Source organism: Vipera berus (genome assembly GCF_964194415.1).
Source record: "Vipera berus genome assembly, chromosome: 6".
Taxonomy (NCBI): Eukaryota; Metazoa; Chordata; class Lepidosauria; order Squamata; family Viperidae; genus Vipera; species Vipera berus.
In genome coordinates this window covers 86469227-86491120 of record NC_138208.1, presented here as the reverse complement: position 1 = coordinate 86491120, position 21894 = coordinate 86469227, and the positions used below count along the sequence as shown (strand labels likewise).

The window sequence follows — 21894 nt, the reverse complement described above, 5'->3', positions numbered from 1 at the left end:
CTCGGTTTGGTCTAGTGCAGGGTAGGCAACCTTGGCTCTTTTATGACTTGTGGACTTCAACTCCCAGAATTCCTGAGCCAACATGGCTCAGCTTGGAAACCTCTCCCTTTCCCCTCAGCATGGCTGGCTCAAGAATTCTGGGAGTTGAAGTCCACGGGTCATAAAAGAGCCAAGGTTGCCTACCCCTGGCCTAGTGGCTTAAGGCACCAGGCTAGAAACTAGGAGACAGTGAGTTCTAGTCCCACCTTAGGTATGAAAGCTTGTCATGTGACTTTGGACCCATCACCAGGAGACGGTGAGTTCTAGTTCTGCCTTGGGCATGAAAGCCAGCTGGGTGACTTTAGGTGAGGACCTTTCTCTCAGCCCAACTCACCTCACACGGTTGTTGTTGTGAGGAAAACAGAAGGAAGAAACTAAGTTTGGATATGTTTGCCCCCTTGAATTATTTGTAAAAATAATATAGGCTGGCTGGCATGATGGATGGATGGATGGATAGATATAGATACTATATTTAAGAGTATCAGGCACGAAAAATCAAGTCCACATGTGCAGGTCCAATGATTTATTGCTAAAAAAAACCTAAGTACAAGAATCTTCTCTACAAATTGTTAGCACCTGCTTGGAGTTAGATAAAGACCAACAGAATTCAAGGAGAGTTTGGACTTTAGTCTGCTTGTGCCTACCTAGAAATTCTGCACTCATTCCTCCTTTAACTCCGCCCCCACCTCCTCCTCCTCCTACCATAAGTAAATGTAAAATCAAGTTAAATCTGGTTTATTTTTTCCCCCGCCCTTCCTGTTTGGGGGCACTCCATGGCCAGACCTAACACAGGCCTCATTTTAAATGATTTTATAGACCTCTATCTTGGGCAAACAGGCTTCGCTAGCAGCCAAGTGATACATTTGGCCTGTTCCTACTGTTTGTGGTATTGAATTCCTTCTTGCAAAGCACTGATGTGAATATAGCGTTCCCTGAATTTTCATTACTTAAATAATCCTAAGAGTATTTTTTCGGAACTGAAAAACAGACCCGTTCTACAACTGAAAGGATTTATTCAGTGAACTGAGTAATCGTTCTACACATTTAAACAGACAGCTGATCTCAGTGGCTATTTTTTTTAAAAAAAAAAAAAAAGCTTAACGTTTTTTTTCTTCAACCTTTAATTTCCTATATTTCTCCACTAAATAAATAAATAAATAAATAAAAGCTCTGGCTTGCGTGTTCAATATCTGTTTAAAGGATGGGGAAATACAACCCTTTACAACCCAAAAAAAACCAGGGCCCTAAAATGATTAAAAACAGTAAAGGAAGCACTACCCAAAAAAAAAAAACCTCAGAAAGAAAATTATTTATGTACAGATGCATTCCAGTTTATGCACGCTGTGGAAAAAAATATATATATCAGGAAGTACAATTCAGAGAAAACGCATAACGCTAATACTCAGAGATGTACAGCTATTCTAAGTATCTAAGGACATGTTTCATGAGAAACTACAGGAAATAACGCTTGTGTAAATCCACCGGGTGCCTCATTTTATTCATATCTACAGGAGATTTTGAGGTGGGGGAAAACACGAGATCAGCACTGACGCCACTTAAATTAAAATCGTGGAATCTCTTCAATGTAGGCGATGCCCCATATCATTTCGTGTGTGTGTGTGTGTGTGTGTGAAATTGAAGCCATCCTCAAACAAAACGTATTGGGTTTTTAAAAAAAAACAACGACACCACGTTCTATTACACCACCATCACAGGATGGTGAACTGTTGTTCCCTTGCCTTTAAATCAAATTACAATGGCTTACACCAGGGGTAGGCAACCTTGGCTCTTTTATGACTGGTGGATTTCAACTCCCAGAATTCCCGAGCCAGCCATGCTGAGGGGAAAGGGAGAGGTTTCCAAGCTGAGCCATGGTGGCTCAGGAATTCTGGGAGTTGAAGTCCACGAGTCATAAAAGAGCCATGGTTGCCTACCCTTGACTTACACTGATTCGTTTAATGACTACAGTATTCAAAGTTATAACGGCACTGAAAAGAGTCAATTAGGACTGTTTTTTCCCCCACACTTACTGTACAACCCTCTCAGCATCCTCATGGTCATGTGATCAAAATCCCGACGCTTGGCAACTGGCATGTACTTATGACTGTTGCAGCATGCCGGGCTCACGTGATCCCCTTTTGCGACCTTCTGACAAGCAAAGTCAGTGAGGAAGCCACTTTCACTTAACAACCGTGTGTGACTAACTTAACCACTTGCGGTGATTCCCATAACACCTGGGGCAGGAAAGATCGTAAGATGGAGCAAACCTCACTTAACAACGGTTTCGCTTAGCAACAGAAATTTGGGGCTCAGCCGTGGCCGTAGGTCAAGGACTACCTGTAGTTATTTAATCCTGTTCAATTTGTAGGAATTGGTTCTCCCTTCTCTGCCCTCTTCACTCCTTTGTCCTTTTCCTCCGCAGGCCTTGCGTGGGCATCACGGCTGCTCCCCCAGAAGAGATCCAGTGGTTCTGCTCCAGATGCGCCAGCAAAAAGAAGGACAAAAAACACAAAAAGGGGAAACACAAAGCACACTGAGGTTGTGGAGAATTGTCAGGCAGGGGCCCTGGACCTTCCTGCTCCCAAGGCCTCTTTTTTTGGTCCAGCTTCTGCTGCCTGTCCGTTGCCATCCCATTTCTGAGGATTTGGATTCTTGGAGGAACCACAAAAATGCACAATCTCAATCTTAAGACACAATTCTGTCCCTCCAGCTCTCTCTCTCTCTCTCTCTCTCTCTTCCCTCTCTCTCTCTCTCTCTCTTTTTTTTCTCTCTCTCTCTTTCTCCCTCTCTCTCTCTCTCCTTCTTCACCAAGTGTGACAGAGATGAATTGAGAACTTACGGACTCACCAGCCAGAAGAACAATCAATCACCTGAGCAGTTGAGATTTTTGTAAATATTGCCGCCTTTTCCAAGTTTGCGTTCGCCTGGTTTAAGAAGCGGGAGAGCCGTGGAGTGATTTACACAGCCTCTGCAAAGCCAGAAAATCAGATGTGACTCGGGGATGGAGTAAATGACTGGTAGATATTTTTCTGATGGGAGTATTTGAAACTTTTACTTTCTCTTTGGTTTTTTTTCCTCCTCCCGTTTTTTTTATGACAAAATAAATAAATTTGCCTTAGCTTTTTGTGTAATAACTCTTTTGGGTGTGCGTTCATCTGTTGGGGTGGTATGTTTTTTCTTCTCCGACCGAAAATATGAGTTAGAATTTTTCTCTCCCCTCCAAAGCCCAGTAGAATTTAAGATTCAAAAAGACTCCATCTTTTGAAAAAGGAACAGTTCATCCAAGCGCTTTCTAGAAATAGATTTTATTTTTATTTTTTACTCAGGTTTAACATTTAGAAGGTACCGTGGCTATTTTAAAATTTGCTACAGTACAGGTAGCTTTCAACTTCGAACCACAATTGATCCCCAAATTTCCCTTGCTAAGTGAGACAGTTAGTAAATAAATTTGGCCTCATTTTACAACCTATCTTGCCACAGTTGTTAACTCGATCACTGCAGGTGTTAGTTGGTAACACAATTGTTAAGTGAATCTGGCTTCCCCATTTGACTTTGCTTGTCAGAAGGCCGCAAAAGGGGATCAGGTGACCCTGGGACACTGCAACTGTCATAAGTACATGCAAGTTGCCCAGCATCCAAATTTTGATCACATGACCAGGGGGATGCTGTAATGGTTTGTAAGTGTGAAAAACGGTCATATGTCCCTTTTTACAGTACCGATGTAACTTCGAACAGTCACTAAATGAATGATAGTTAAGTCAAGAACTACCTGTAGTTTATCCAAGCACTCCCTAGAAATAGATTTTTTTGACTCAAGTTGATACCTGGAAGGTACTTCAACTATTTTGAAATTTGCCTCAGAATGTGTGTGTGTGTGTGTGTGTGTGTGTGTGTGTGTGTGTGTGTGTGTGTGTGTAAAGTTGCCAAGCTTGGAGACCCCTGCTTTAAAGTCTTGGTTGAAAAAGTAGAAATGGATACATGGATTGAGTCTCCATCACATCCGCATCCTTATGTTGTGGAACGTTCTGTAGATTTCTGGATGCGGATGTGATGGAGACTCAATCCATGTATCCATTTCTACTTTTTCAACCACTTACTGTACAACCCTCTCAGCATCCTCATGGTCATGTGATCAAAATCCTGATGCTTGGCAACTGGCATGTACTTATGACTGTTGCAGCATCCCGGGCTCACATTGCGACCTTCTGACAAGCAAAGTCAGTGAGGAAGCCACTTTCAGCCAGCCAGGAATTCTGGGAGTTGAAGTCCACAAGTCTTAAAATTGCCACATTCAGAGACTCCCCTGCATTTAAGTTACAGCTTTTTTTCTCTGTCTCTTTTATCTCAGAACCAAAATATACTGGCCAATAGTACTAAGGATCCATTGTATTCTGCGTTTTGAAATTCGGATTTAAAATTCCTTGTATTTACAGTAACTGGAATAACAGGCCCATGGAAATAACTGTGAGCAGTGCATGGATGTATTTTAGTCAGCATGTTTTCCCTTCGTATCTTTGGGGCTAATGTTCACGAAACGCCTGAGCCTAATGTGGTGAGAAAACAGGGTTATTTAAATATATGGGTTTTGCCACCTAAATGCAGGTATTTTTCATAAGAGTGATTAAAAGAAGAAAGAGAAACTCACTTGTGCATATTGAAAATATCCTCAGAATGAGGAGAAACCTAATTTATCAGACCAGGGCAATCCTCGCCAACATTACCTTAATTTGTGATCAGAAATTGGCCAGAGGCTGCCAACTTTATGCTAGCCTATATATATACATACATACATACATACATACATACATACATACATACATACATATATATATATATATATGTTCTTTTCTACTTAGTCACTGGTCAGTCTTGACCAGACTCACATTCAAATCAGAATAGGAATCAAACTTTTGTTTGCTTTTCAATTTGGTTTTATGAACTTTTCTTTAAATGCAGTTTTGGAAAAGGCAAATTCCATTCGGGCTTGAGATGTACATTATTCCTGTTCTGGGGCAACAAAATGGTTGCCATGAGACCCACAAATATTATTTGTCCGTTTGTCAAAGGGGTAAATAAACCAGGGTAGAAATATGAAGTCCACATTCCACATTGCGCTTAAGGAAAAAAATAGTTTCCTGGTTCAGAAGTTAAATCACTGTACTTTTTATTTTTACAGTCAATAACAAGTTCCCTTGGGTCAAACGGGGTGATTTTAAAACATGAAAAGATCAGAATCAGAAGCTGAACAGAACACATTAATAAATAACGCAGGAGAAAATGTTGCAAATAAAAAATAGGCAAGCCATTATTTTGTTATAAAGCGGACACTGAAATTACATGAATACAGGCAGTCCTTGACTTACAACAGTGACCGTTTAGTGACCGTTCAAAGTTACAACAACGTTGGAAAAAGGGACTTGTGGCTGTTTTTCACACTTAACGACCATTGCAGCATCCCTCTAATTATGTAATCAAAATTCAGATGCTTTTTAACTGGCTCGTATTTATGACTGTCACAGTGTCCCGGGGTCATGTGATCCCCTTTTGCGACCTTCTGACAAGCAAAGCCAATGGGGAAGCCGGATTCACTTAACAACGGTGTTATTCAACTTAGTGGTGGCAAGAAAGGGCAAAGCTGCCTTAACAACCGTCTTGTTTAGCAACCAAATTTTAGGGTCTGTTGTCATAAGTTAAGGACTACCTGTATTAGTTGGGAGGGGGAGTTATGAGAATTTCATCACTGGAAGCTTTCAAGAAGAGACTGGCTTGCCATCTGTCAGAAATGGCGTAGGTTAGGGTCTCCTGCTTGGGCGGGGGAGGGTTGGACTAGATGACCTACAAGGCCCCTTCCAACTCTGTTGTTCTATTCTAAATCCAGAACCCCGCAACCCGTTTAAAAATGGCAAGGGTGGGAGCAGGATGGAGAGATGGAGAACGTAATTATTTATTTAGCATACGGGGTATCGTACACGCACTTGCAGTAGGGATTGACATTTCACCTCGAAAACACCGTAAAATTTAAATGGTTAGGAAAAGGTTCCCCCGCACATGCGTGCTAGTCATTTCCGACTCTAGGGGCCAGTGCTCATCTCCGTTTCAAAGCCGAAGAGCCAGCGCTTGTCCGAGGACGTCTCCGTGGTCATGTGGCCGGCATGACTAGACGCCAAAGGCGCACGGAACGCTGTTACCTTCCCACCGTAGTGGTCCCTATTTTTCTACTTGCATTTTTACGTGCTTTCGAACTGCTAGGTTGGCAGAAGCTGGGACGAGTAACAGGCGCTCACTCTGTTACGCGGCACTTGGGATTCGACCCGCCAAACTGCCGACCTTCTGATTGACAAGCTCAGCGTCCTAACCCACTGAGCCACCGCGTCCCTATTGAATGGTTAAAAAGACCTGTATTCAGATATCTAGGCCATCTAACCCCTGAAGTGCAGCCTCGTTTATGTGGTGGGGGGGGGGGAAGAATCAAAGGACCCATATATTTACAGCCGGTCACAACGTGGGTCACCTGGGACCCCAATTTGTGGAGAACAAACATTGGACATCGTGGAGAGCTATTTCTCTTGAGATAATCTCCCTGCACATCGGTTCGTGTAGACGAGCATATAATGTTTACCTCTGGCCAGCTGTTCTTTTTCCTCTGGTTCGTATCCGCTGCTAAGCACAGTTGGCTTCTCCATCCTGCCCCATCAGATCTACGATCCCAGAGAGACACCCAAGAAAACGGGAGCGCGTCAAAACCTCTCAAAGTTCGCCCGGGCTTTGGCAGAGATAAAATGTCCCACGTTTCTTTCTGTTATCACCTAAAGCTCTTTTTTTTCTCCTCCCTTCCCTTTGGAATAGGACAAATTAAGGGCTGAGTAACCAGATTAAAGCATAAAATGGAACACGCAGATACAGAGACCTCACCGGCCAGACTGTTAATGAATGAGGTTCACTAATGCCAGGCTGGCTAAGTTTTCGGAAACCCCTGAGTTTTACAGCCAATCTTTAAATCGCGGGAAAGTCGTTTTCTCCCTTTCCCGGCCTTTAGATTGCTTTTGTTTTGTTTTATTTATTTAATTGGATTTGTATACCGCCCTTTCCCGAAGGACTCAGGGCGGTTTACAGGGAATTAAAACAAGAAATACAAAAACTAAAAAAACAATTAAAAAGATTATAACAGTCCCTGAAAGAGTAAAAACCCCAATTAAAATTAAAATTAAAATTCTCAGCCTGGGCCAGAGAGCTCGAAGAGGCAGGTCTTCAGGTCCCGGCGGAATGAACAGAGGTCGGGGGCAGTCCTCAGCTCCACGGGCAGCTGGTTCCAGAGGGCAGGTGCCCCCACTGAGAAGGCCCTATCCCTGGGTGTCGTCCGCCGGCAATCTCTTACTGGTGGCACCCTGAGAAGACCCTCCCTGTGGGAGCGCACTGGACGAAGGGAGCTTGATGCCGGCAGCAGGTGTTCCCTCAGATATCCCGGACCCATGCCATGTAGGGCTTTATAGGTCATCACCAGTACCTTGAATCTCACCCGGAGGGCAACCGGAAGCCAATGCAGCTCGCAGAGTAGAGGTGTTACATGGGAGTATCGGGAGACCCCCATCACAACTCGCGTGGCCGCATTCTGCACCAGCTGAAGCCTCCGAGTGGTCCTCAAGGGCAGCCCCATGTAGAGAGCGTTGCAGTAGTCTAAACGGGAGGTCACGAGCGCATGAGTGACTGTGCATAGGGCATCTCGGTCCAGGTAGGGTCGCAACTGGCGCACCAGGCGAACCTGGGCAAAAGCCCCCCTGGTCACGGCTCCTATATGGTCTTCAAAATTGAGCCGGGAGTCAAGGAGGACGCCCAAGTTGCGAACCCTATCAACGGGGGGTAACACCTCACCCCCCCATCATTAAAGGTGGAATGGTCTGGTTAACCCGAGATGCCGATATGCACAGCCACTCAGTCTTGGCAGGATTGAGACGAAGCCTGTTTCTCCCCATCCAGACCTGGACCGCCTCCAGGCAACGGGACATCACAGCGAGGGCATCACTGGGTTGGTCCGGGGTGGAAAGAAAAAGTTGGGTATCATCAGCGTACTGATGATACCCCACCCCGAAACCACGAATGATCTCACCCAGCGGCTTCATATAGATGTTGAACAGGAGGGGCGAGAGAACCGACCCCTGAGGAACTCCACAAACAAGAGGCCTCAGGGTGGATCTCTGCCCTCCCGTCAACACCGACTGCGAGCGGCCCAGGAGATAGGAGGAGAACCACCGTAAAACGGTGCCTCCCACTCCCAACCCCCTGAGACGCCGCAGTAGGATACCATGGTCGATGGTATCAAAAGCCGCTGAGAGATCTAATAGGACTAGGACAGAGGAACAACCCCTGTCCCGAGCCCACCAGAGATCATTCACCAGCGCGACCAATGCCGTCTCCGTGCTGTGTCCGGGCCTGAAACCCGATTGGTACGGGTCCAGATAATCGGTTTCCTCCAGGAACAGAGGAAGCTGATGCGCCACCACACTCTCAACAACCTTCGCCAGAAAGCGGAGGTTGGAGACTGGACGATAGTTATTTAAAACAGCCGGGTCCAGGGCAGGCTTTTTGAGGAGGGGTCTCACCACCGCCTCCTTCAAGGCGGCAGGGAAGACACCCTCCTTCAAAGAAGCAGTTATTACTGCCTGGAACCAGCCTCGTGTCTCCTCCCGGGCCGCATAAACCAGCCAGGAGGGGTTCTCTCCTTGCCTGCAGAGAGAAGCTGGTAAGTTCTGAATAATGTCTCTCTTAACAAAGCCCATTCTCAAGGAAATGATCTTTGGTTAACTCTCACTGGGCATCTACTGCTCTTCTCACAAAACAATTAGGTTGCACCATGCAGCATGAACATCAGAAGGCCTAAAGCAGTCTAGCGAGTTGTTGCAAACCGAGGCGGGGTGTTGAAAGGACAGGGCAGTGCTTCTGTGGGTCTTGGTTTCTGCTCGTGGGCAGCGATGGCAAAAAATATCCTTCCCCAGTTGCTCCGGAGTTGCTCCGCCCTTTCTACCATAGCTAACCAGCATGTTCCAATGTCTCGGGGGCTGCCCCAAAGAAGAGGGAGTCAAGCTATTCTCCAGAGCACCAGAAGGCAGGACCAGAAGCAACGGATGGAAACTAACCAAGGAGAGAAGCAACCTGGAAGTAAGGAGAAAGTTCCTGACAAAACAGTTAATCAGTGGAATGAATTGCCTCCAGAAGCTGTGAATACTCCATCACTGGAAGATTTCAATAAGAGACTGGACAGCCATTTGTCTGAAATGGCCTAAACCAGGGGTAGGCAACCTTGGCTCTTTTATGACTCCTGGATTTCAACTTCCAGAATTCCTGAGCCAGCGTGGCTTAGCATGGAAACCTCTCCCTTTCCCCTCAGCATGGCTGGCTCAGGAATTCTGGGAGTTGAAGTCCACCAGTCATAAAAGAGCCAATTTTGCCTAAGTTTCCTGCCTGAGCAGGGGGTTGGACTAGATGACCTTCAAGGTCCCTTCCAACTTTTTATTATTATTATTGATCATCGCGCAGTCAGCCAGATGTTCAGACTGGATTTGGCATTTTTGTCTAGCTGTCGAGTCCTTCGCAAGGACCTGGGATGGGCAGATGTGGATGTTTGATGGTATTACAGATCTCGTTGCAGGATGGAAGCAGTTCCTAGTAAGGCCGCCTTTTGCAATTGACTAATGGCGAATTTGTCAATGCCGATGATGTTGTTCAAGTGTTGCTCCAGTTGTTTTGGGATTGCACCCAAGGCGCCTATTACTATTGGTGCTACCCTTGCTTGCCTTTGCCACAGTGTTGTTTGTTGTTGTTGTTGTTATGTAAATGTAGGACCATTTGCACTACAGGGTAGTCCTTCAAACCTACGACCACTCATTTTAGTGGCCATTCCAAGTTACAACGGCACTGAGAAAAATGACTTACGACCGTTTTTCACACTTGACAACCGTTGCAGCATCCCCATGGTCACGGGATTGAAATTCGGCTGTTTCGCAACCAGCTCATATTTTTGGCAGTTGTGTAACATGACGGGGATTGCTGTTTTTGTGACCTCCTGATAAACAAAGTCAAGGGTGGGGGGTAGAAAGCCAAGTTCCCTTAACAATTTTGTTACCAACTGCCTTGCCACCGTTGCTAAGTGGATCGCTGCAGTCTCTAAGTTAAGCAGATGGTCGTTAAGTGGTTCTGCTAGTCCACAACCACAATGGAGCTCAACATTTCCGTTGCTGAGCAAGACAAGTCGTGAAGTATGTTTTGCCCCATTGTGCGACCTTTCTTGCCACAGTTGTGTAGTGATTTACCTCACTTGTTAAATTAGCAACACGGTCATTACGTGAATCTGGCTTCCCCCATAGACTTTGCTCGTCAGAAGGTCGCAAAAAGAGGATCACGTGACCCCGGGACACTGTGGACCATCCTAAATACACACCGGTTGCCAAGTGTATGGATTTTGGTCACGTGACCCTGGGGGTGCCGCAACGATTGTTGAGCGGTCCTGTCACTTTTTTTTCAGTGCCGTTGTAACGTTGAACAGTCACTAAATGAATTGTTGTAAGTCGAGGGCTACCTGTAAACCGCTCGTTCTTTTTATTTATATCAATCTACTCCATTTCTTTCTTTTTTTTTCTCCCTATACTTACTATAGGAAATTAAGGCGATCAAACCGGTCAGTCCTAGAGGAGATCAACCCTGACTGCTCTTTAGAAGGCCAGATCCTGAAGTTGAAACTCAAATACTGTGGCCACCTAATGAGAAGGAAGGACTCACTGGAGAAGAGCCTAATGCTGGGAAAGATTGAAGGCAATAGAAGAAGGGGACGACAGAGAATGAGGTGGCTGGATGGAGTCACTGAAGCAGGAGGTGTGAGCTTAAATGGACTCCAGCAGATGGTAGAGGACAGGAAGGCCTGGAGGAACGTTGTCCATGGGGTCGCGATGGGTCGGACACAACTTCGCAGCTAACAACAACACTATAGGAAATTACTATAGCTGGCCGTTCTCAGGGAAAGGCGAGCAGTCTGGGAAGATTCTTGTAACAGAGGCGGTCAGTAATAAAGTGTCTGCCTTTTGCTCTTCACAAATGGCTTGGCTTGCTTGCATCTGACACCGCATCCCTACGGCTGGGCTACTTTTCTCTGTTTGGCCTGAGTGGAAGACGAGCTTTCTCACGTGAAAGCGCCTACAATTTGGGCTTCCAGCTTGAAGAACAAGTTGGGCAGCCACACAAACGCTGCTGATTGATCTACCCTGGATTTCTCAAGACGTTGAGCAGATGCTTATCCAAAGATACCTCAAAAAGGCAGGGACTGGCCTCCTCCTCCACCTTAAGTGTTCTTTTCTGCACCGCTCTGCAGGTGGCACTTAGGAATGCTTGAGAAGTGGGAACATCTCGAGAAGAATGTGCTTTTGCTACCGCAGGCCGCCATCCTAATTTCTGGCTGCCGATTGGCTGCTCTCAATTTCCACAAGTTCTCCAATCAGACCTGGCTCCTGTTGGATGCAGTCGCTTCCCCCCCCCCACAACAGCCCGTTGCTGATTTATTGCTCCCGTCTGAATGCTACCTTTCTCTCCCTTCTCCCACCCCACGGCTGAAATGATTTTATAGAGGCAGTTAGTTCCCTCTGAAAACATTCAGACCTATTGAAGATGGGGATCTCCTATTGAAATGTCCGCTTCAATTTGCAACCTCAACATTTAAAACACTCAAAAGCACCTGAGGGCAGGACAAGAAGCAACGGGTGGAAACTGATCAAGGAGAGAAGCAACCTAGAACGAAGGAGGAATTTCTCGACAGTGAGAACAATTAACTGGTGGAACGGCTTCATTCCAGAAGTTGTGGCTGCTCCATAACTGGAGGTTCCTAAGAAGAGACTGGACAGCTGCTTGTCTGAAATGGCATAGGGTTTCCTGCCTGAGCAGGGGGTTGGACTAGGAGACCTCCAAGGTCCCTTCCAACTCTGTTATTCTATTAAGAGGGGGTCAACCTATTCTACAGAAGAGCTGAAGGCAGAACAAGAAGCAATCAAGGAGAGAACCAACTGAGCACTGAGGAGAAATTTCCTGATGCAGAGGACAATTCATCAGTGGAACAACTTGCCTCCAGGAGTTGTGGGTGCTCCAGCGTTTAGCACAGTGGTGGTGAACCTATGGCACGCGTGCCAGAGGCAGCACTCGGAGCCCTCTCTGTTGGCACGCGCGCCACTGCCAGCAGCAGCAGGTCCACCAAGCTGCCACCGCTGCCCAGAGCAGGAGCCCCGTCCAGCACAAAGGAGGCGAAACGGCCAACTAACAAGCTCAAGTAGAGGTGGTAGAGCAGAGGTCACCAACCATTGTCGACTGGTGGACTGGAAGAAAAGGGAGGGGAAAGGAGTTTACATGCATGCGTGCAGGCACGGGGCTGCGAGCATGCATGCGCTGCAAATGGGGCAGGGCTAGTGCCTGCGTGATACTCACTAGCCCTGCCCCGTTCTTGTGTAGTGCAGTGCCTTGTATCAGCGCCTTGCAGCACGGTGGCCCACTTTTGCGCCCCTAGTTTTTGCGTGCCAGAGGCGCCACTCAGAGGCACCTTCCTGCCCCCCCCGAGGGCACCATAATGCTGATGCACCCCTGGCACTTTGCAATAAATAAGTGGGTTTTGGGTTGCTGTTTGGGCACTCGGTCTCTAAAAGGTTCGCCATCACTGGTTTAGCACTTAGCAATAGCACTTAGATTTATGTACCACTTCGTAGAGCTTTACAGCCCTCTCGAAGAAATTTTACAGAGTCAGCTTATCGCCCCCAACAATCTCGGTCCCCATTTTACCGACTTCAGAAGCATGGAAGGCTGAGTCAACCTTGAGCTGGTGAGAATCGAACTCCTGGCCGTCAGCTGAATTAGCCTGCAATTTCTGCGTTCTAACCACTGCACCACCACGGGCCTTTTGAAGAAGAGATTGAGCAGCCCTTAGTCTGAGATGGTATAGGGTCTTCTGCTTGAGCAGGGGGTTAGACTAGATGACCTCCAAGGTCCCTTTCAACTCTGGTGTTATTCTGCATTTTTTTTAAAAAAATCATTCAAAGTTGCTTCCGTTGACTGAGTGCTTTAACAGATCTCAAGTGACCTGATACCAATCACATATTTTCCATCAGTTCTTAACACCATGATCTGTCAGCCATGCAACATTCTCAATTACTGAGTGCTATTGCAGGTCAGCGATTAAATATCACTGTGCATCAGTTATCAGGCCCAATTAGATTCTACTGAATGTTATACTCAACACACAGAATCATAGTTGTGCGCTATAGAAATGGAAAAACGAAATTACCCAGGGTATTTGGATATCTGACTTTTTAAATGTCTGTGGAGGTTCTCGGTCATCCAGGTCATGGCTGTCCATGAATATAAATCCTTCCATTCTCCATCGTTCAGTCAGAACTGAAGAAGCTTCTTGGATGAGAAGAGAAATGTTTTCAAGCAAAACAAAAAAAGTCTGGTTGCCTTTTGAAAAAGCACCACTGGGACATCTGACTTTTAAATTTGTAAAAAAGATCGCTGAAGGTCTGTTTTTTCTCTGTTTTATTTTCCTGATGCAAACTCGGAGTTAAGTATGTTGGCGAATTCCAACATGCCCACTTAGGCAGCCTTCTAAGGCATTAAACCAAGATGCTTATGGAGGTTCTCCATCATCCAGGTCATGGTTGTCCCAAAGGGGCCTTTTCTAAAAGGCAACTGGAGTTTCTCGGGGCTTTCTTTGAAAATGTTTTGCTTCTCCCCCAGGAAGCTTCTTCAGTTCTCTTGAATGAGAAGCTAAACATTTTCAAAGAAAACCCCAAGAAAATCCAGTTGCCTTTTAGAAAAAAAAATACCTTTGGGGTAAGAGTTGCTATGCTATCGGAAAACCTGGAAAACGAAGCTATGGATAAAGACACTACAGCTGGATGATTGAAGGCACTTTTGGAGAGGTTGTGTATTATTCAACAACCAGGGAGTGTGGCTGGGGGGGGGGCGGGGAAAGGATTCCACTAATGTGAATTTTTCGTTTTAGAAAAATTCACTGATGGGATCTCTATGATCCTTCCCTCTGTGTTTCATCATTTCTCCCTTCAGCTGCATTGCAACTTTCAATTTTTACTTATACATGTAGTCCTCAACTTACTGTCGGTCATTTAGCGACCCTTCCAAGTTGCATGAACCGAGCTGAGTTTGAGGGGGCCTCTCTTTATGAAATACATCTATTTTAGAGTAGACCTTAAATTATTATTTGCACCTCTTTCTTGTCTTATCAGTTTTGAGCAGCCATGCTCAGAGGGATTTCTGAGGGCCTCCCTGAATCCACAATTGATCTTTTATGAAGATTCTCAACCTTTACAAACTTCTCAGGAGAAGACATCTTCAACGGCTTTATAACAATGACCAACTGCATGTTAGACAGGCCTCCCACAACCTTTACTACGCCTGCCACCCATCTTGGCAAGGGAGGGTCTTGGAGAGGTTAGGAAGAATCCTAGCCTGTAATTGTGGTTAGATGTGCAAGATGTCAGGTATGCAAGGATTCTGAAATGAAGTCTCCTCTAGCCACAGGTAAGCCTGTTGATTTGCAAGTCCTGGGCACAGATCCAACACTGGCCTGCGTTACGCAAAGAATATGTGTAGGATGAGAATAAGTGCTAGGTTTAGGAAATCGCATCCCATGACTATTTTAATTCTTTAGGCAATGAGAAAGCTTATTAAGCCCTTTATCTCTTCTCCGATGGTCCTTATCAACACCTGAGAGTTATCGCTTCTGTTCCTGATTAGATGCTCTTTCTCACATTTTACTAGTGCAAGACAGATGGGAATTATGCAAGAGGACAATTCATCCAACTTGCATTGATACATCTTGTGCGTCGCTCCTCCAGTTTCTTTGGGAAAGAAAACACTTTCCAAGTTCTAGACATTGTTAGGTAGACGCTGTTAATAGTTTATACAATATACAGTATCTGACATTATAGGTCTCTGTACCTATTGCTAGATAAGGTAGAAAAATGTGGGATAGAGTAGCATCACCACCAGGTGAATTTGTAACTGGCTGACAAACGGCACTCAGCATGCAGTCCTTAATGGTACTGCATCTACGGGGTGGGAAGCAAGCAGTGGGCTACCCACCCAAGGTTTTGACCTAGGCCCAGGACTCCTCAATATCTTCATAAACATTTTACATGAGGAAATAGAAGGGGAACTCATAAATAGCCAAGCTATTCTCCAAAGCACCTGAAAGCAGGACAAGAAGCAACGGATGGAAACTAGTCAAGGAGAGAAGCAACCTAGAACTAAGGAGAAACTTCCTGACCGAACAATTAACCAGTGGAACAACCTGCCTCCAGAAGTGGTGAATGCTCCAACACTGGAAGTTTTTAAGAAGAGACTGGACAGCCATTTGTCTGAAATGGTATAGGGTTTCCTGCCTTAGCAGGGGGTTGGACTAGATGACCTCCAAGGTCCCTTCCTTCTTCTTCTTCTTCTTCTTCTTCTTCTTCTTCTTCTTCTTCTTCTTCTTCTTCTTCTTCTTCTTCTTATTATTATTATTATTATTATTATTATTATTATTATTATTATTATTATTATTATTATTATTATTATTATTTATTGATGGGATTTATATCCCGCCCTATCTCCCGAAGGACTCAGGGCGGCTAACAACAAAACATATAATAAGTACAGAAATCAAGATAAAAATAAAATTGAGAACATCTGTGCAATAAATTAAAATTAGAGAATTTAAAAAATAAATTAAAAATTCTAAATATAAATTAATTAAAATGCCTGTCAGTCCAGGTCAGCCTGGTGGAACAGGAATGTTTTGAGGCCGCGGCGAAAGGATTGGAGATCTTGGGCCATCCGAAGCTCAGGGGGGAGCTGATTCCACAGGGCTGGCGCTCCCACAGAGAAGGCCCTCCCCCTGGGGGTCGCCAACCGACATTGCCTAGCTGACGGTACCCTGAGGAGGCCTTCTCTGTGTAAGCGTACTGGACGATGGGAATTATTATTATTATTATTATTATTATTATTATTATTATTATTATTATTATTATTATTATTATTATTATTATTAATTTGCAGGCGACACCAAGCTGGCAGGAATAGCCAACACCGAAGAAGACAGGGTCAACAGCATCCAGATGGATCTCCACAGACTTGAACACTGGGCCCTCTCTAACAAAATGAGCATGAAATTCAATGATGACAAAAGGTTTTACACTGAGTCTATGGAGATTCTCAGTCATCCCAAGTCATGGTTTTCCCAAGGGTGCTTTTTTCCCAGAAGGCAACGGGACTTTCTTGTTTTTAATTTGAAGACGTTTCGCTTCTCATCCGAGAAGCTTCTTCGGCTCTGACTGGGTGGTGGGGAAAATGGAAGGATTTATACTCCTTGCAGACAGCTGGTCATTTGCCTTCTTTTGGAGAGTCGTTGAGGCCACTTGGAGGTTTACCTGTGTCCCCGGGGTCACCTGAGTGGTGCAAAGGGGTGTAGACCCTTCTTGGCTGCACTGAGGCAAGAAAAACCAAATGCACAGATATAGTATATAGGTCACGGGTGTCAAACCCGCCACGTCACGTGACATGTTGCGATGTATCGCAACTTTTTTTTACATTGCCGGAGCTGGGGTGGGCGCGGCCTCCCCATGATGCAGTTTGACACCCCTGCTATAGGTGGCACCTGATTCGAAAGTAGTGTCCTAGTGAACAATCACTTAAATATGAGCCAGCGGTGTGCTGCGGCTGCCAAAGGAGCCAACACAATCCTAAAACTTCAAGGTCCCTCCCAACTCCGTTATAGAATATACAACCAATATAAATTCTGTTATTCTGTTAACCTTATTCTGAGGATACCAAAATGGCACAGTCTATATCATGATGTCGTAACCCAGGTTCTGCCCTTTTCTACCTAAATTACAACATTGCATACCAAGATGTAGAGGTAAGCTCTCAGTGTAAAACCACAACTGAGTCCAAAATTTCCACTGCTAAGCAAGGGGAGCTGTTAAGTGAACCACACCCCGTTTTATGACCTTTTTGCCATAGTCATTAAACGAATCACTGCGGTTAAGTGAACCATACGATCCTTAAACAAATCTGGCTTCCCCCATTGACTTTGCTCATCAGGAGCTCCCTAAGAAGATTGCCAATGGCAGGGGTCTTCAAACTTGGCCCTTTTGTGACTTGTGGACTTCAACTCCCAGAATTCCTCAGCCCGGCATGCTGGCTGAGGAATTCTGGGAGTTGAAGTCCCCAAATCAAGGAGACTTCAAACTTGGCCCTTTTGTGACTTGTGGACTTCAACTCCCAGAATTCCTCAGCCAGGCACAGACCACCTCCGCCGCGCCTCGGGGCACGAAAATGGGACACCACCACACAGCAAGGTGAAAAAATGGACAATGACGCGCCACGGGGCACAAAAACAGGGCTCCTTCACCATGCAAGAATGGGGCAGGGCTAGCAAGTATCCCGCAGGCACTTGCCCTGCCCCGTTTGCGGTGCGCGCGTGCTCGCAGGCCTGTGCGCACGAACGTGCATGCACACATGTAAAATGTTACCCTCTCCCTTTTCCCCCCGTCTGCCAACCGACAAAGGTTGGTGACCTCTGGATTAGAAGATCTCCAAGCTCCCTTTCCAACTCTGTTATTCTCTTACTCTGTTACTCTCTTTGATCTTCACCATCCTACCTTACCCATCTCTTCTAGTTCTTTCAGCCTTCCCAAGTATAGTCACGTTTTGTGATCCATTGTCTGCTCACATCACACACCACAATTTTAGCTTCTGCAGACGGGCCATCACTTCAAGGAACAAACCTTCCTTGTTCAGACCAAGATTGATGGATTCTTCTAGCATTCTTCTCTAGTCACCGTCTCCAGATCTACAGTTCTATCTAGGTATCTCTCTACCTCCTCCGGTCTTTCTCAATATCCAGTTTTCACAGCTGTGTACAGGTAAGTCCTCGACTTTCAACCACAATTGCTATTGGAAAGACAATTATTTTCACAATCTCAATCTTTGTTATCACTGGAACGTCCTTATCCTTCCTTGTCTCATCTCAGTTGCTCGGGGGCCTTTTCCCTAGAATTAATTTTGTGACTTCTCCATCACACCGACCAGCTTTACCTGTTCTTGAGTCCTTGTACTTTCACTTCTTCACTGTCACATTGTAAAGTCCTTTGGGAGAAGGGCGGTATACAAATTTAATAAAATACAAAATACAAATACAAATATTTAACGCTGACATTATTTTTTTTCACTTTTGTGATATGTAAGGACGCTGTCAGTAAACCCAAGGGATTGGAAGATGCCTGCCATATAGTCTTCGCTCTTCTTGAATGCTCTCCTGGTTTATTTTTAATGTTAGTTTCTTCTCTCTTTTTTTGGCAAGAGATACCATGGTTTATATCCCATGCTGTGGGTGAATATTATCCACCTATTATAAAAAGGTAAAGGTTCCCCCGCACATGCATGCTAGTCGTTTCCGACTCTAGGGGCCGGTACTCATCTCCGTTTCAAAGCCGAAGAGCCAGCGATTGTCCAAGGACGTCTCCGTGGTCACGTGGCCGGCATGACTAGACGCCAAAGGCGCACGGAACGCCGTTACCTTCCCACCGGAGTGGTCCTTATTTTTCTACTTGCATTTTTACGTGCTTTCGAACTGCTAGGTTGGCAGAAGCTGGGACGAGTAACAGGCGCTCACTCTGTTACGCGGCACTCGGGATTCGACCCGCCAAACTGCCGACCTTCTGATCGACAAGCTCAGCGTCCTAACCCACTGAGCCACCACGTCCCTTATCCACCTAATTCCTTTTGGCACTGAAGCTTAAGAACCTTCCATCTATTGGGCCATGAAACTCTAAGAGTTTTCCCCCCATAATTTGCTCCCTAGCCTAAAATGGCACAAATAGAATGCACTGCAAAATTAAAAAAAAACCTAAGTACCAGGAACTTATGACTAAACCGAGCAAGCTGTTGCGTTATCAGGGAGAGGAGACGGGGTGCCGATGGAAACAGAAAGGGACAGAAAGTTGATTTTGTTCATCCAAAAAAACTAATGCATTACTTAGCCTTTAAAACAAAAAATATTCTGCACAACTAAGAAAATATACACTTCTTTTGTGGGTTCACTCAAGATGCTTAGCCCGGTTACTGAATTACAAGTGGTCCTTGACTTATGACAGTAATAGAGCTTGCCCATTATGGTCGTAAATGGTGATGGTCATAAAGTGACTGACTACAGGGGTGTTTTTGCCCAAAAAACCAAAAATAAATGCCGGGGTTTTTTCCCGGCAAAAATATAAATTGGGGTCATGTGACTACGGGATGCTGCAAACAGCCATAATTTGGGGCTGATTGCTGAGTGGCCAAAATGCAGTCACGTGACCAGAAGAAAGGGCAAGTGTCAGAACTTCAGAACTAGGTTATAAGTCTCTTTTGCGGGGATGGAACCTTGTAAGATAGGCAAGGCGGGTTGTATGACGTATGTGAGTTCTGGCACCTTTTTTTTTTTTTTTTACAAAAAAAGCACTGACTATATCCCATGCTGTACACCCAGTACAGGTAAATCCTTGAGTTGCGAGCACTTTTGTTAAGAGAATTTTGCCTGCTTTTACGACCTTTCTTGCTGCCATTATTAAGTGAAACACTGCAGTTGTTAAGATAGTAACATGGTTGTTAAGTGAATCTGGCTTCCCCATGGACTTTGCTGGTCAGGTCGTAAAAGGGATTCACGTGACCCCTGGGGACACTGAAGTTGTCATAAATATGAGCCCGTTGCCAAGCAACTAAAGTTTGATCACATGACCGTGGGGAATGCTGCAATGGTCGTAGGTATGAAAAACGGTCATAAGTCACTTTTTTTCAGTGCCGTTGTAACTTTGTACAGTCACTAAATGAACAGTTATAAATCCAGGACTAACTGTAGACCGGAAGCAGAAATGAACAAATGAGCTGCGTTTACATCTCGGCCTAAACCGGGGGTAGGCGACCTTGGCTCTTTTATGACTCGTGGACTTCAACTCCCAGAATTCCTGAGCCAGCATGAGGCAACTATGGCCCCCTCGTGACTTGTGGACTTCAACTCCCAGAATTCCTGAGCCAGTGTGGCTCAGCATGGAAACCTCTCCCTTTCCCCTCAGCATGGCTGGCTCAGGAATTCTGGGAGTTGAAGTCCACGAGTCATAAAAGAGCCAAGGTTGCCTAACCCTGGCCTAGGCCATGCACACACGTACAAAAACTAAGATTAACACTAATCAAGCCTACTTGCAGTATGAATGCTAGATTAGTCACTATTCTGGTTAACTGGATGCAAATTCTGGCTTCATTGCTGAAAATCTCCAGTGACTGAGTCAGAAAGCCAGCAGTCCTGTTGTCTGTCATCAGTGATAGACAGGTGATCCAGCTGCAGAAAACCGCTGGTCTGGCAGTTGAAAGTTTCTGAACCATGGGCTTCAAGGCCCATAATCCCCTAAGACTATGGGCATGTATTTTTGGTTTCCAAATTATGTTTTGGGCTTCAGCTGCTTCCCCCTCCTCCATACCTAAAGACATAGCCTCTCTCCCCTCAAAAATTATTGATTATGTCAATTTATAAAGCTGCCCATTTCTCCATCCATAAAAACGTTAAGCAAGGCTTAACTTCTGGATGATAAGAAAATCTTTTTTGTGTATATTTAAAATTGGGGCACTTCTTCACACCAAGAATTACCGTCTCTTAGGAGGGATCTCCAAACTTGGCAACTTTAAGACTCATGGACTTCAACTCCCAGAATTCCTTAGCCAGCCAAGTCAAGCTTCTTTTTTTAATCTGCTTTTTATTAAAAGGACATATTTTTTTTAAAAAAACTATGAAAACATGAAAAATAGAAACAAGAAATGAATTAAAGGAAAAGTGAAAGGTAACAGAAGGAATATATCTAAAAAAGCAATTCCAATCTCCTTTGCAGCAGATACAAACATAATATTTACCATTCCTTCTTCCCAAAGACACATTTTTACCAATCCCAGTTGGTAAAATCCCAAATCCTCAATTCGTTTTTATCCATTTTCATCAAAAAGTCCAAAAAGGCTTTCTAGTTTTTCTTTCACCAAAGTAACTGCTGTTCTCTCCTTAATCAAACAAGTCAATTTAGTCAGGATTCTGTTATTACATCTTATAACAACAACACAAAAAGCAGCAATCCTGCAAACTTTGCTATACAAGAGTGGTACAAGGCGTGTTTCCTCAGCTGGCCTACCTCAAAGGGCTGGCAAATTGTGTTCTCAAGCTCTGCCTCACAACTCCAGGCCTAAATTTTGGATCCTAAGATTCCCCACCCTTTGGCACCTTAGCCAAGTTTCTCAACTTTGGCAATGTTAAAATAGGTGGATTTCAACTTTAAGATAGGTGGACTTCAACTCCCAGAATTCCCCAGCCAGCCATGTTGGCTGGGGAATTCTGGGAGTTGAAGTCCACTTATCTTAAAGTTGCTAATGTTAAGAAATATTGCCCTGGACATTTACTCGGGCATTTTGCAACTGCAATTTCCAGAATTCTGCAACCACACTGGCTGTGAAACATGGAGACTGTAGTCTCCACTCACTCCGAGCCAGGAAGACGAGACCATCCTGAAAGCATCCATCAAACTCTTACCCTCAGGGGGGACAGTGGGCCTTCTCTTCATTTCCGCCACCCCAAAGGTGAACGACAAGATTAGACCGATAGATTCTACTCTTAAGGGAATATCACTTTATACCACTGAGAGAGAGAATTGTAATTTCTTTATGTTTTTTAATCTTCCTTTCCTCAAGTGATCTGAGGCTGACGACCCATCAGAATCCCCCTTGCCTTTGCCTCAAATGTTTTTCTCTTTGGTGATT

The 21894-nt window shown here is 45.0% G+C and overlaps 1 protein-coding gene across 3 annotated transcripts in view; it reads left to right on the top strand.

Annotated features, from left to right (window-relative positions):
* Window positions 1-3157, top strand: part of TAF3 (TATA-box binding protein associated factor 3) — a 167467-nt gene extending 164310 nt beyond the window's left edge. For all 3 annotated transcript variants that reach the window (XM_081330773.1, XM_081330772.1, XM_081330774.1), the window contains one exon: window positions 2462-3157. In XM_081330773.1, coding sequence (XP_081186899.1) covers window positions 2462-2576 — 115 coding nt within the window. In that variant the 3' untranslated portion in view covers window positions 2577-3157. The remainder of the gene's footprint in view (window positions 1-2461) is intronic.
* Window positions 3158-21894: the final 18737 nt, after the last annotated feature.